The sequence below is a fragment of the Halichoeres trimaculatus genome, unplaced genomic scaffold (assembly GCF_033239565.1).
Source record: "Halichoeres trimaculatus isolate MK-OKI-2021-1 unplaced genomic scaffold, fHalTri1.1 fHalTri1_scaffold_10, whole genome shotgun sequence".
NCBI classification, from domain to species: domain Eukaryota; kingdom Metazoa; phylum Chordata; class Actinopteri; order Labriformes; family Labridae; genus Halichoeres; species Halichoeres trimaculatus.
This window is the reverse complement of record NW_027437187.1, coordinates 19,968,590-19,982,712: the sequence shown is the minus strand read 5'-3', so window position 1 is coordinate 19,982,712 and position 14,123 is coordinate 19,968,590. Positions and strand designations below refer to the sequence as shown.

General features: G+C 38.1%; 2 protein-coding genes across 3 annotated transcripts; both read right to left on the bottom strand.

Annotated features, from left to right (window-relative positions):
* Nucleotides 1–1,429: 1,429 nt before the first annotated feature.
* calub (calumenin b) lies at nt 1,430–5,465 on the bottom strand. Of its 2 annotated transcripts, none has more exons than XM_074678627.1 (7): nt 5,369–5,465; nt 4,350–4,592; nt 4,000–4,193; nt 3,720–3,886; nt 3,559–3,619; nt 3,188–3,387; nt 1,430–2,715 (listed from the first exon to the last, which is right to left on the bottom strand). In XM_074678627.1, exons 2-7 carry the CDS (start codon nt 4,568–4,570, stop codon nt 2,611–2,613), a joined length of 948 nt encoding a protein of 315 aa, XP_074534728.1. In that variant the 5' UTR covers nt 4,571–4,592; nt 5,369–5,465; the 3' UTR covers nt 1,430–2,610. The 2 variants fall into 2 exon arrangements, with proteins under 2 accessions (XP_074534728.1, XP_074534729.1); XM_074678628.1 differs by lacking the exon at nt 5,369–5,465 and adding an exon at nt 5,231–5,357.
* Nucleotides 5,466–5,730: 265 nt separating this feature from the next.
* gtf3c6 (general transcription factor IIIC, polypeptide 6, alpha) lies at nt 5,731–9,094 on the bottom strand. The gene is made up of 6 exons (XM_074678533.1): nt 8,931–9,094; nt 8,591–8,671; nt 8,436–8,499; nt 7,228–7,272; nt 7,015–7,122; nt 5,731–6,846 (listed from the first exon to the last, which is right to left on the bottom strand). Exons 1-6 carry the CDS (start codon nt 8,952–8,954, stop codon nt 6,716–6,718), a joined length of 453 nt encoding a protein of 150 aa, XP_074534634.1. The 5' UTR covers nt 8,955–9,094; the 3' UTR covers nt 5,731–6,715.
* Between the last annotated feature and the right edge of the window lie 5,029 nt (nt 9,095–14,123).

Sequence of the window (14,123 nt, the reverse complement as noted above, 5' to 3'; positions counted from 1 at the left end):
AACCTGTTAGTAAACACCAATGACAAAGGTGGTCTTTTGGAAGGAAAAACCGTTTGGCCTTGGTCAACCCAGGGGGATTCAAAAGGCAGGAGACTGTTACTGGGTGACTCGGGGGGGCTGAGGCTTTTTTGGTTTAAAGAAGCAAAAACAGAGAAGCTTGGGAGAACTTTTAGTTGGTTTCAAGGAAGCTTTTAGTTGATTCAAGCAAGATAAGTATAGCTTGGTATAAGCTCTCTTCTGTTGGTAACGAGCAACCGACCAGGCTTAAGAATATTTTTCCGCTGGAAAGAGAACATTACAACTCATGAGGAGGCAGAGATCAAAGATCAACAGGAAGCTTTACCTTTAGTCTCTAAACTTCTTCATCAGAAGTTGTAGAAGTCAGGAGGTTCCCCAGTGACTGGCTGCCTGTTTGGCCTTATTCATCCAGTGTGATATGCCTACAGATGGTGGCCAGTTGAATGGTTCCCAACTTGTAAAGGATAGTCTTAAGGAGTACTTCAACTACCAGGATGTCTGGTAGAAACTGTTTCTGAACAAAACGGCACTAGACCTTGCGTGCAGGTGAAGAAGAAGTTTGCCTGGTGGCCCTCCTCAGCCCCACCTCTTTGGTTGTTTCTTTGCCGACCAAATGTTATGTTAAGTCAGCATTTCCATTTTGGAAACCATCATCATTTGGCTTCAGGCTAATCTCAAAAACCAACTGGTGATGTCATGAGACTATGCCCAAGATTTACATCAGGGATGGCCAACCAGTCAGAGACCAAGAGCCAAAAAAATCACCATGGTACTACAAAAAGCCTCATCACACCTGTGGTCTTACAAACACACTTCCTCTCACACATATATGAAATGACATAAAATGAAAATCAATACGTTTCCAATTTTCAAAGCAAGATTTATTGTGTTTTTAAGTGTGTTTATATTTATGTTTGGAGCTGTGTCAAAATCAAATGCCTGTTTTACTGCAGAAGAGACAAATTTCTATCTAATTTCTTCTATTCAGATAATCAAATGTATGATATCATAACTGTGGCATATATTTTAAAAGTAGACCATCAGTTCGAACAGTGTGGTCTTGAGGATCTTTTGAATTAAATCTCCTACCCCAGTTTTGATACAGAAAGACTAGGAGGTAATGAACTGTACTGAAAGAGATAGTGAAAAGGAAAAAAAAACTAAAACAACAGTTCAGAGGTGAAAGGGTCAACAGCCTGAAGAGGAGCAGGAAATGGCATTTCCTTTAGTGGAAGAAATCTGAGCAGAAAGGGAAATAAACTGATCTGTGAACATAGTTCTGTTAAACAAGGAGCTGTTTTCTGGAAAATTTGACACAGAGAAACCCATGTGATGATTCCTGGCCAACACTATTCAAACCAAAAGAATACAGTGAACTAAAAGTTCCAATTTTATTTGTTTTTATTGAGACACTCTCAACCACAAAAAACTGGACCTGATTTTTAGGGTGCTCCATTTGCAGACCAACACCTTATATACAACAAAGTCACTCATGAAGGGTGGCTGCTGCAGTGAGCCTGTAAAAAACACATTATCATATACATTATAGTATACTATAAAAAATTCAACAGTGGTTATAAATGATAGGAGTGATATTACAGGTATATCAAATTGAAAATGGAAAAGTGTTTGAAGGGAAAAAGTTGTTTTTTTTTAAACTGCTGACGAAACAGGACAAAAAAATTACTTGGCACAAGATTTAGTTAGTGCAGCTGAATCAAACAAAACACAAAATGTAACACTCCAAAAGGGAAAGCACTCATTGATATAGATACACACACAGATTCACACGCACGCACACACTATTAGGTGAGTGGGAAAAATAAAGTAGGCAGCTTAAATGATGTTGCTTTTATCACTTTGCTGATTCATCCTTCAACGTACACATGGCACAATCTGCCTTTTTAGAGTTCACTTGGATGCTTTTTGGACCGAGGGGGTTAACAGTGTGGTCCCACTGATGGCATGGTATTGCACTAATCTAAATTGGAAATACCCATTGATTAAAACTTCCTGCAACCTGAAACCCAAATAAGTTTTAAGAAAGACATGAACAAGTACAAATAAATCAGAAATATGGGTTTTAGTTTGGGGCTGGTTACATGAAAAGACAGAAGGACAAATTCTTATGTTAAGAAATTTGTTTCTCATTGCAGTCCAAGTGCATCCAAAAAAAAAAAAAAAAAGCAATGGTATGATAAATTATTCTGAGGATTGGCGGCCTTAACATTCTCCATCTTGTTTTTCAAACAAAGCGTGGCTATTTCATAAAACCCTCTCTTTAAAGACAAAATTACTAACACTGTTTATCCTTCACCTGTCCTGAAAAGGCTGGTGTAGTGTGTGGGAGCAGAAAAAAAACACACTGGTGACATGTCCCAATCGTGAGCACATGAGAGCACACTGGTCGGGCATGTACACATCAAGGAGAATGTTATTGTGTGTACAGTGGGACATGTTCGAGAAATCAAATAAATTATTGTCCGTGGCATTGGATCAGGGGAGCTCATCTTGTCTGAAGCACTCCATCCACTGTCAAAGCAGGAAGGTGGTACACAAGACGAGCACAAAGTCTTTGGAGACAAGCAGGCGTTAGAACTCATCGTGTCGAGTCAGAGCCTCTCCAAAATCGGTTGCCTGGCTGCCCACAAACAAATCGTACTTCTCCACTATTTCTGCTTTGGTTAGACGGCCATCCTGATGGAAAGAAGGAGGTAGGTTAATGTACTTGTGTTTGTTGACAACACATCAGTGATTTGCATATGTTACTCATTGCAGACAATAAGACAGAATTTTCCATCACAAATTATGCAAGAAATATGCTGCAGCTCTGTTGTAGATCAAATAAGTCAGGTCATCTTTGCAACATCTGAAACAGGCTGGTGATAACCAAAATATGCAAAGTGTTAAAGTGAGGGAAAGTCCCTGTTAGCAAAGAGGACTTTGTTTACGTGTGCAAGACATGAGTGAGAAGGAACTGCAAAGAACAAACTCATGAACTCATAAATATTTGTGTTTAAGCTGAATGCAGGTTGTGCAAAAAATCAAACAGATGTTATTGTAAAAACACTGTCAAACATGAATTATTTCAAGCAGTGCTGCCCCCACAGTATTCATGAAATATGACAGCAAACTTCATAAAAACAATGTGGAGTATTATAACACTTACCTTGTCTGCATCTGACTCATAGACCAGATGTTTGGCCTCAGCCTCAGCATGATCATAGTCAGTAGGCAGGATCCAGTCCCTCGTTTCTTCCTTGTCCATCTTCCCATCTTTGTTTTTGTCTCTGAATTCAGTGAACTGTTCCCTCTCTGTCTTTACCCACTCGGGTTCTGAGGCGTCTCCTTCCTGATTGTACATGTCACCTTAAAGACAGAGAAACACATTATCGAAAAAACTTTTTTTAGAAGGAGTCTTTAGACTGATAATAATATCACTGTTTCTCACATTTAAAAAATCTATTTTGCTCTCTTTCTTGATTTACTAACATTAACCCAAAATTATAAAGTTTGCACAACAATGGTTTAAGAACTCACCTATGTATTCATCTAAGTCTATCAAACCATCTCCGTTCTTGTCAATATCTTCCATAGTTTCCTATGAAGAGAATTAAAAAAAGAAAAAGAAAATGAGGAAACAGTAAAGTTTAGTAAATTAGCTTGACATCTGTATGAGTGTGTGTGTGTTTTTGACTCACCAGCACTACAATGTCTTTCATGTGATCGTACTCCTCTGGATGAAGGAAGGCTGTGAACTCCTCCTTGTTGGCTTTCAGGTCATTGTCCTCATCAGCCATTTTGAATCTCCTCTCATCCCGAGCCATCATCTGCCTGTAGCTGTAGCCATCATCGGGGTCTGGGTCATCTGCAAGTTCAAAGAACACAGCCTCATGTAGTACAGGCATTTAGAGCAAAGTGAATGTGTTTGTTTCACAAGAGGGTTAAGATAACATTTCATGGGCAGATGGGCAGTTGTACCAAGGATGTATCCATATGTGGCGTTTTTGTACTCCTCCCAGGACACCAAGTTATCCCCGTTGAGGTCATGACTCTTCCACTGTCGATCCACATCATCATAAATCCACCGTTTCTGAGCGTGCTTGATCCACTTCTTCATCTCCTCAACTGTCACATAGCCGTCCTTATCGTCGTCTATACGTTCAACCAGCATACTGTTAAAAAAAGGACACCAGTTTGGCAAACATTCATCATGTTACCCCAAGGTGAAACTAGGTTGTCAAACTGCAACACAAATATTGAATAGAAAATCCTCCTCCTGTTGACTTCACTGAAATCAGGGCTCTCACATTATTTGGCATGCAGCTTACCCGAGCCTCTCCTTGCTCTCTTCTGGTGTGAGCTGGTCGAAGGTCTTTGCCTCTTCTTGTCCCAGAAAGGCTTCATGGTCATAGTCAAAACTCTCTGCATCATCATGCTCTCTGTTACTGAGGGGATCATCGTGGTGAACTCTGTCCTTCTTCTCTGTGGGCTTGCTGGTGGCATAAACCACACAGAGGGCAAAACACATGACAAGCGGACGCAGTTCCATCCTGCGTTTAAAGGGAAGCTTTCTGGAGGAAAGATACAAAAGTATATGAAAAGGGTATGATAACTACATGTCTACAAAACCTATCCTGATATTTGATAACACGTAACACTTTCATCATGGGTTACAAAATGTTGCATATACCAGAGTGTGACTCATGGAGCAAACACATACTTGGACTGTGAGAAGTATCACAAAGCTAATGCCATAACAGCTGACGCAATCTCAGTTCGTACATTCTTCAGAAAAGAAAGCAAAATGTGTTGTTGTTGCTGTATGATAAACCATAACGTCGCCAATTGCATCAGGTTTCCCCAGCTAACATGTATCAGTTATGCTTGAAGCGTTGTGGATACATGCTAGCCATCTAGACTTCTGAATTGTATTCCCTTTAACTTTCAGAAAAATAACTTGCTGAGACAAATATTCTTGGCACTACAGAAAGTGTTAAGAAATCCCAAGCCAACAACTTCACTGGTGAGGTAGCTCTGAGAGGTATTAAAGTCTCGCTGCTATCTTAGACCCCCTGAATCTGTTCATTGACTGCATGTTATGAGAAAAGCTCTAGTGTACGATTTTATTTACGTAACCATCCAAGTCTAAGGTTGGGGTCCAACATTGGTCTGGCTAAGACAGAATACCGTTAGTTTCTCTGCGACTGACCTGTAGCGAAACTCTCATTATTGCAAGAATATCCACTTCGTGTTTACTTATACTGCGTTTCTTTAATCGCAATAAAAATGGTACAATCATTTACGTTATAATTTGAATTTCAAATCAAAAATGATAAAGAGAACTCACCGGTGTCTTCAGGGAAGTTATTTGATGGAGTCCAAGACCCTCCCCTCGGAAACACACCCATGCACTTCCTGTGCCAGAACGCCAACTGACCAGTCAGGCGCTGAGAAACCGAGTGCGATGTCGCGCGCTCATTGGTCCACTTCAAGAGACCACCGATGATTGGATTGGCCGAGAACCGCCACGTCCTCAAAGTCAACAAAACCCCTTCATTCACAAAATTTATCAACCAAGTGATTGCGACCGATTGCGACAGGTAAGCCTCACAGTAATCCTTCAGAACAAGTACTTTTCGATTATAGAAGTAAACAAATTCAAACAGATACTGCAGTAAAACAAAGTTTTTATTGGTTGAATTCATTCATGGTCTCTGAAATCCTACAACGGATAAAGAATTTTTACATTTACGTTTCATTGCAGACGCAAATAAAACACTCACTTGAGATGCTGAAATTTATTAACATAGAAGAAAAACATTTAAAAAATACTTTTTTTCACGACATGCCCCATAATAAGGACATCTGGTATGGTGTTCTTAAGACTCTCACAGAAGTGTTCAACCAAGACTTCCTGAAGGATGTGAGGTGGCATTGTTGGATAAACCACCAGCACCTTTCATTAATAATTCTGGCATCAGTGGTAATATAGATCATTACTATGTAGCCAAAACATGAACCACCATCACAGCCACTGGTCAGAGGTCTCTAAAATACCCTCTCCTCTGTTCATTCACTTTACAATTAACATAATTTAATACACGCCTTCTTCCTTTTTTAATTTATTAGATATTATTGTATTGTTATCATTCTTTGTGAATTTTGTCACAAAAGAAACAGCAAAATGCAAAAATGTTTAAGTGGCCAAAACCAAAATAAAATCTAAGTATAGCTGAGGAAACAGCTAATCACAAGAGTGACTTCATATCAAATTATACATTCATTTTCTGTAATAAATACAAGAGTCCACTTTTATGCAGCACACTCCTGATGCAACTCTCACTCAAATTTTTATTACAAAATGTAGCTTCCCAAACATACATCAATACCAGAGGTAGAAATGATGGAGAAATATTAGAAACTCCTTATTTGGATCTTACCAGGAAAGGGATCAAGATCATGATTTTAAAGATTGTTTTTGCTATTGATTTTGATTATGCTATCCAATTCAGTGATTTCCATGTTTTGACAAAGAAAAGGCAGTACATGGCTTAGGAAAAAAATACTGTAACATTTGGGCAAGCCTGATAGTAATACAGACAAATCTCATTATTGCTGATGTATACAAATCCAATGGTCATTGGATTGTCTGTTTCAGACACAGAGTCTTTAACAGCCTTACCAAAGCTGTAATCTATTCACCTGAATAAGGGGTTATAATGCTAGGCTCCACGTCAGCAGCCTTCTCTACCAAATCATTGTCTTCCATGTGCTCATCTGTCCCTTTTAGTGTGGCGTCCTCCCTGTCCCCACTGCCATCATTTCCTTATGGGATACAGAAAAGAAGGCATTTTTAATTCTAAATCTATTTTGCAAACTCAAGTAATTTCAAGTGATATGAAAGAGCTAGCAAAACAATAGCTACACAACTATCAAAAAAACTTAAATAATAATAAAAAACTTTACATGGTGCTTGTAGCTTTTTAGACTAACCTGTGCTTGGTTCACCCTCTTTCTTTTCTGTGAGGAAGACTCGTTGCATCATCAATTTCTTCACAGTGTGGCACATGTACTTGAGCTCTGGATCACCATTTTCTTTTCCTGGTGATTCATCGAGAGTAATAACATGACAAAGTAAACAATAATAAATAAAAATGGAAGAACCTTCAAGTATGACTGAAGCTCAAAGGATTTGACAAGACCTACTTTTTGGCTGTCCCTCTTCAAACAGAACACAAGTTCCCAAAGCGTCTATGAAGAGTAAACAGAGTTTTAAATTACAATTTTTTAAATAAAAATAATAATGAAACTAAAATAAAGTAAAATTAAATAAAAATGAGATATAATTTAATCTAGACAAGTTGAATAAGTCAGTTTTCTTCTTGTTAAAATAAATATCATCCCATTTATGAATCCATTTCCCTGCCTTCTTTTTAAGTTAAATTAATGATACTATTTCTCATAAGCAACTTTAATTAATCGTCTATTGAAGGTGAAGTTTTCACAAATATACATAACTGAATTTGTGAAAGGAACTCACTTGCCAGTTGCCCTATCCCAATCTCCACGCTATAAACTGTGTTCTTGGCAAGTGTGCAGACATATGGTGAAACAATGGATTCCTTAAAGCCTCTAACATGGGCCATATCACAGGTTCTCAGACTTTTCTCGACCAAGGACCTCTTTCAGGTGAGATATTTTTCCAAGGACCTTCACATTTTTGTCCCATACTATGTAATGAGGTACTATGTAGTGCTCCGCAATGACAGACCTAGTCCCCATTTATACTTTCCAAGCAATTCACTTTGTGAACTTTTAAGACAATGTTGGAAGAACCACTGGGCTATATGATGAAGATTTGTTCCATTCCTCGTATTTTGTTCCATCCTTCCATCAGTTTAAGCACTGTATATCTGCTCCCATTATTAATCAATAAGACTCATCAATAAGCTGTATACACAATACAAGAGTTACACTAAGTGCTGCACACACAGAAACAAAATAATAGAATGAAGTAACCAGACAATACCCCTGCCCACACACACCTAAATAAAAACAGTACTGAGGAAGCACTATTAGATCTTAATGAAGAAACACTGAAGGTTACGATGAAGAAACTAAAGACAAGATACTAGAACAACCAAAATAAATAAATATGATAATAAAATACCTTAAGATTAAAGCTGTTGAGGAGAATAAGATGTTGTACTAAAATTAAAATAAAGGTCTTCAAGGATTCAGTGATTAGACCTTGGGGAGGAAAATGGGATTAGGCCAGTATTTGGAATTTAAAACAGTTTTTTATGGTGTGACAACATAACAGCTTGCTGATAAGATGGATAAAGGGGGAGAAAGCTCTCACCTAGACTAGACATGTTAATATTATACTTTTTTTTTTTAACTGTAAGTCTTACCCTGATATTCCCCCGCAAACACATACTGTCCAACCTGCATCATGGGCATCTCGCTGTCAATATCCTGAAACACATAATGATGAAAAGAAGTGAGAGAAAATATGCAAAAAGTAAATGTTAGAGTGAGCCAAGCTACATATCCTCATTGGTCTTACCAGTATCTTGCATGTGCCACGACACTTGGTCAGAAAGTCATTGTTGATGATACCAGAGAGCTCCACCAGAACCAGCTGCTCCTACAATAACACAATAATATAGAAGGATTTTTTTCCAGAGCCTGAAATGTACAGTACACATACAGACGTCTATCCTTTGCAAAAATAACGAGGGAGAATCATTGCCCTCCCATTTAGGTTGCTTAAATTAACACAAACTGATAGACAAAGATGAAAAATCAATATTTCAATGGACACAGATTAAGGTGCTAGTCACACGAGGCTAACGCTAGCATCGCAATGTTGACGCTTGTAACGTCACGATGGTTTGACTTCCTACCTCTTCTTCCCATTCATCATCCATACTGAGAACCCTGAAAAAATATCCTTGACTTTAGAGCTTATGAAACATTCTTGTTATTTTCACTTTTCGCATCTGATACCATTTTAACACTACGATGCTATGATAACTTCCGCGAATGTACGGTGCCCGTGAAGCTTTCGGTTTCCCCTGCTTTGGATGTTTTCAGTTACGCGCGGCGACCGTTCAGAGGCGCTGTTGCACAGTCTTACAGGCATGTATTGTACTCAAACCATTTAATGTGAAATGGAAGTAAAATGAATACACCCCCCTTCAACTATCTGACTGTATCTCTGCTCACTCTATTTAAGGTCGATGATGATTAGATCTTAATATTGGCTACCTGTAGACACACTCATCTACATCTAACACTAATGGTTTTAATGTTGTCCTGCAGCAGACCATAGCTAAGGTGACAATATCAGAAGAGATTAAATGAGCTGATACACTTTTATTGATCCCCATGGGGAAATTTTTCTGTCAACAACAGATAAATAATAATAATAATAAAAAACAACCAAACAAAAAAAAAGTACACACAGAAAACATATCAAAAACAAAGGGATGCAGTTACACTAAAGAAGGCCAGAAGAGGAGTAGAGCAGAAAATCAGAGTGAACACGGAGAAAAATAAACATTGCATCATTAACAAAATTGTTAATCGATGCAGTTTTGACAGTTTTTGTATTAAAGTGAATTTGTAGGTCTCTTTCAAATGTAGGTCATCCTATGAAGCTAGCTCTGACATAGACTTTAAAAGAAAAAATATTAAAAAAAAAACCCCAAAACACTTCAAACACTTGGCTACTGATTTTTTTTCTATCTTTTAAGAAGCAACCATCATGTTTATGGGCAGGAAATTGTGACTCAAAGATTTTCTAATTCATAGAAGAGGTTTCATAAATTACCTGGCATTACTTTTTTTAGCATTATGAAATGGTGATTAATTTTTTTTTCTCAGACAAACAAATTGTGCTTGGTTTACAGATCAGATGTTTCATTCTTTCAGTGACCGACTTAAGCCTTTCGGATAAGAGGTACATTTTTACAAAAAAATTTAAATACATGTATTTTTTGTAGCTTTTATTGAATGGTTTGTAATGCATATTACCCTGTTAAGCGTTCACATGCATGTTGTACACATGAATGAGGCAGCGGATGAACTCACGAAACCACATTACTCATTGACCCATGCAGCCGGTTTCCCTTATTTTTTGCTGTACGGAGGAGTTTGAGATCAGGGTGAGCAGCAGGGCAGGCCCCTAGATCTGGTTGAGATTCCTCACCTCACTAAGCACTTTTCACTGTTTCCTCCACAGTCTACTGGCTGTATATGAAAACTAGATGTTATCAAATTAAAACTGGGTAAAAGAAAGTCAATAAGGGATACGTAATACAACAAGTGATGGGGCTATCCTTTTCTGTTAATTATAATGATGTCTGCATCACTGAGAAATATATCTTTTTTCTATACACATCAAGTGAAACTAAAATACAAAAATAATGCAGTGATGAACACAATTGTAAAATGCCCAGTTTTGCTGCTACCGCTACAGAAAAGTGCTCAAAACTGGTCAACAGCATCTTTGAGCCTTTTTTTTATGGACGTTTGTTTTGAATATCTTATCATAAATTCAACAAGTTTTCCTCTTGTTTCCTGCAGATAAGTTATATATCTTTTTTCTTTTGGGAGGAAAAAAATCCTTTGTTAAGATTTTTAAAACAAGGCATAAGATATTAACCTTTATCATTTGACATTTCACTTTTCTGGCTTTAATGGCAAAGTGGAAGAATATCTTGAAATATTTTTTCTAGCCTTTCCAATGCATATCCAAGTGCCGTGGAGCAAGGCACCATCACCTAATATGAGCTGCTTGGAGGCCCTGCAGCATTTATGGATATAAATATAAGGTGGAATATAATATTATATAAATATAAAGCAGCTCTGACTTTGCCTCAGTAAAAAGAAGTATTTTTAACCAGATAGGTGAACCAAATTAAACAGGGTGCAAATCCCCTCTGCGCTGTCTCCCTCCCCATTTCTGACCCATCATCTATCTTTGGACCATGGTGGGGTTGTCATGTCGACCAGCCCACAGGTTTCTATGACAACGGCTCAAGGGGAAGCACTTGGTGGGGAGGTTATTGCCTCCTTGGGGATGTAAGGAGGACGGGGGGAATGAGCACAGACACAAAGGTACAGGGACTTATAGACACAAGCAAAAAGCCTTCAATAGAAGCGGAGGTCAAGTTTGAGTGTGTTGGTTGAAAGTGTGTTTGTGAGTGTGTGTAAGGGCCAGTTTACATTTACAATGCAAAAGTGTGTAAATCAGAGTTGCCTCATTGACTCTTTGGATGCAGGGGTAAAGTTTACTCTCCAGGACAGGGCCTGGGCCTCTCCTGTACATGATATATTATACTTCTTGCTCCATGCCATACCCTGGGGCAGAGAGGGGCGGGGGCAGGGGTGGGAGTGACATTAAGGACCCTCCGAGGTGTCAGATGGGTCCCAAGCTTCCCCCACATTTTGTCATATAAATGTCATAAAGACAAGTTTGGAGTTGGGGAGCTTTTGGCTCTCCTGCTGCCTGGGGGGTATCACAGTGGTTAATTGCCCCATTAACACTGACAGGGTAAATTGGTGGAAGGGCTAACTATATATTACAGTGGAAACAACAACCCCTGGCATACACCTGAGGGCATGGAAGGATTGTGTGTTTTACAGTGTGACTCATGCATGTTTGAGTGTATTTGTTTGAGTGTAAATGCATACATGCATGAGAGTGTCAACATTTGAAGAACATTAGAGTCCTACATTTATTGCTAGAAAGGAGAAAAAAACTGACTGTGAGCAGGAGCTACTACTGTTATATTGTATATTATGATATGTTATACCTTTGTTAAATTCAGTCAAAGCAGGTTCGTTTATCCTCTCTATCTTGTTTTATTTCCATATCTGTTTTATTCTATGTGACTTTACGTGCATATGGTTTTAAATGTGTGTATACGCGCTTCCTCCCACACATACATTGATATGAAATCTGTAAGCGGTTGTGCTCACCTACCTTCAATCATAGGCTGCTATTAAATGCAAGTGCAAATTTATACAAATGGAAATTTACATCAACCGAAAAGAAATGCAAATAATATAAAGGCTCATTTATGGGTATTTCAATAATACACCAGAGAACCTCAGTGTAAACGTATTTGTAATAAAATTTAAGCAGGTTGCATACCACTTGAAATCAAAGCTAGGTTAACATTAATCATTCATATCATAGTCCTATTTAATCCTATGTTCTTTTTTCATCCGTGTGTATGTTAACAGGCTTCTTTTCTTTTACGTGAATCTTTATATTTCTTTAGCATTGTTCCAGCTTTTCTTTATCTTACCCAATAAGGCATTGACTGCACACACACACACACACACACACACACACACACACACACACACACACACACACACACACACACACACACACACACACACACACACAGTTGTATTAAAATTCTATCACCACTCAAAGTCATTGTCTTTTGCTCATAAAATAGCGTTAAATTGTCACCATTCTAACCCCAACCTTAGCTACTGCAGAGCCACACACGCAGGCATAAAAACAAGAGATCAGTCTCTGATTTATGTTTGAGATAACACAGTCTTTGCTTGGTGTTATGTGCCAATTAGACAATCTCTTTAAGCATTTTCACATGATAAAATAATTATTGCATGTGCTTCAAATGTAGGAGATATCATAGCATACATTTATTTGGGCATTTATGTGATTTTACATTTGTTGTTGCATAAAAAGAAGGAAATAATCAGACCAAACTGAGGCACCAAATGCAAAACGTCTGTGCACTGTAAACCAACATTACGAAATAGCATTAATATTCATGTACTATTGCGATAAGGCCTTATAGTGCGGTTGTTTCACGCAACAGTAACCTTACTGCTGTTAATGCTATATCATTTTGAACTCCTGCGGTAATGCCATTATATTCCTATCATATCTTTTCCCTGGGACTTTTACTGTAATATTGGTGCCTCGCATACCTTTCTTTACATGTATTTACATATCAGTTAAATTAGGACGAGGTTAGCTTTTACTGTCACAACCCAATAAAGCAAAAAGCTAGTATTTGATCTTACAAATAAATGCAGCGTTCAGCCTTTAATATATGGACGATGGACAGATTGCACATCCAGCGTGAAATTAACAATAGTATTATCATAACAATAGAGACGAGTGGCGAGGATGGGACGGCCTGAGCAGAAAAACCAAAGATCTTCTGTGATGAGGAATGGACACGTCAATTTGACTTAAATACACACATATATATTTTTTGTTTTCCAAAACATATGACTTAGCCTTACCACCAAGAAACATCCAAATCTCCAGGAACAGCTGCAGTCCACAAACTATCGTCTCATTTCACAATAGGTATTTTACATGGTTTCATCTTTAACGTATTCATTGCAAAGCCTCTTTGTAAGACGCCCTCAGGCTTCTTCTAAGCCAAATACTTTAAATAAAAGGCAATAAGTTTTCTAACGTGGATGAATCATTCAAGGAAATATTAGGATTTCATAAAATTACGCTCGAAGACTGCATCTAACGTTTAACTCTCAATTTCTATTGACAAACGCCCAACAGAATATTAGTTAAATAATACCCGAGGGCCTTGTAGTGTTTGTTGATCTTTTTCCGAAACACGCTCATTGTGTCGCACTGTGATTTTTTTTTGTCATCTGTCTTCAGTGGATCATCTACATCACCTGAAGTAGTCCGATGTGTATTATTTTGCCAGTATTGAGTCAGTTGTTTTTCTTAATGTCACTTTATGGACAATATTTTTCTTTTTGATTTTACATTCAAATGAATTTTATTATCCTTTTGTAGATATAAACTGTTTTCGGTTTCGTTAACATTTTATAATTCACCTTAATCTTCAACCTTTATTTAGAATGGTTTATTATTAAAATTCATCGTCTCAGGTAAAATTTCTATCGGTTTAATAAATATTTTCCTTGTCTCCTCTTTTGCGTCCGCTGTAGCCTCTCCCCCTTTCTCCCTCCCTCCCTCTCCTCCCTCTCTCTCTCGCGGAATCCTATTGATCCAAACGGGCTAATTAGCGGTGTCTGCGCAATTACGCACATGCGCACTGAGCGTA

Coding starts and splice junctions, on each gene's coding strand:
- calub (XM_074678627.1), bottom strand. CDS start 4,570: ATGGAACTGCGTCCGCTTGTCATGTGTTTTGCCCTCTGTGTGGTTTAT. Junction 3,887..3,999: donor CACATATGGATACATCCTTG/GTACAACTGCCC, acceptor TTGAACTTGCAG/ATGACCCAGACCCCGATGAT. Junction 3,388..3,558: donor AGACTTAGATGAATACATAG/GTGAGTTCTTAA, acceptor TCTGTCTTTAAG/GTGACATGTACAATCAGGAA.
- gtf3c6 (XM_074678533.1), bottom strand. CDS start 8,954: ATGGATGATGAATGGGAAGAAGAG. Junction 8,500..8,590: donor GTGGCACATGCAAGATACTG/GTAAGACCAATG, acceptor TATGTGTTTCAG/GATATTGACAGCGAGATGCC. Junction 7,273..8,435: donor GTTTGCGGGGGAATATCAGG/GTAAGACTTACA, acceptor TACTCTTCATAG/ACGCTTTGGGAACTTGTGTT.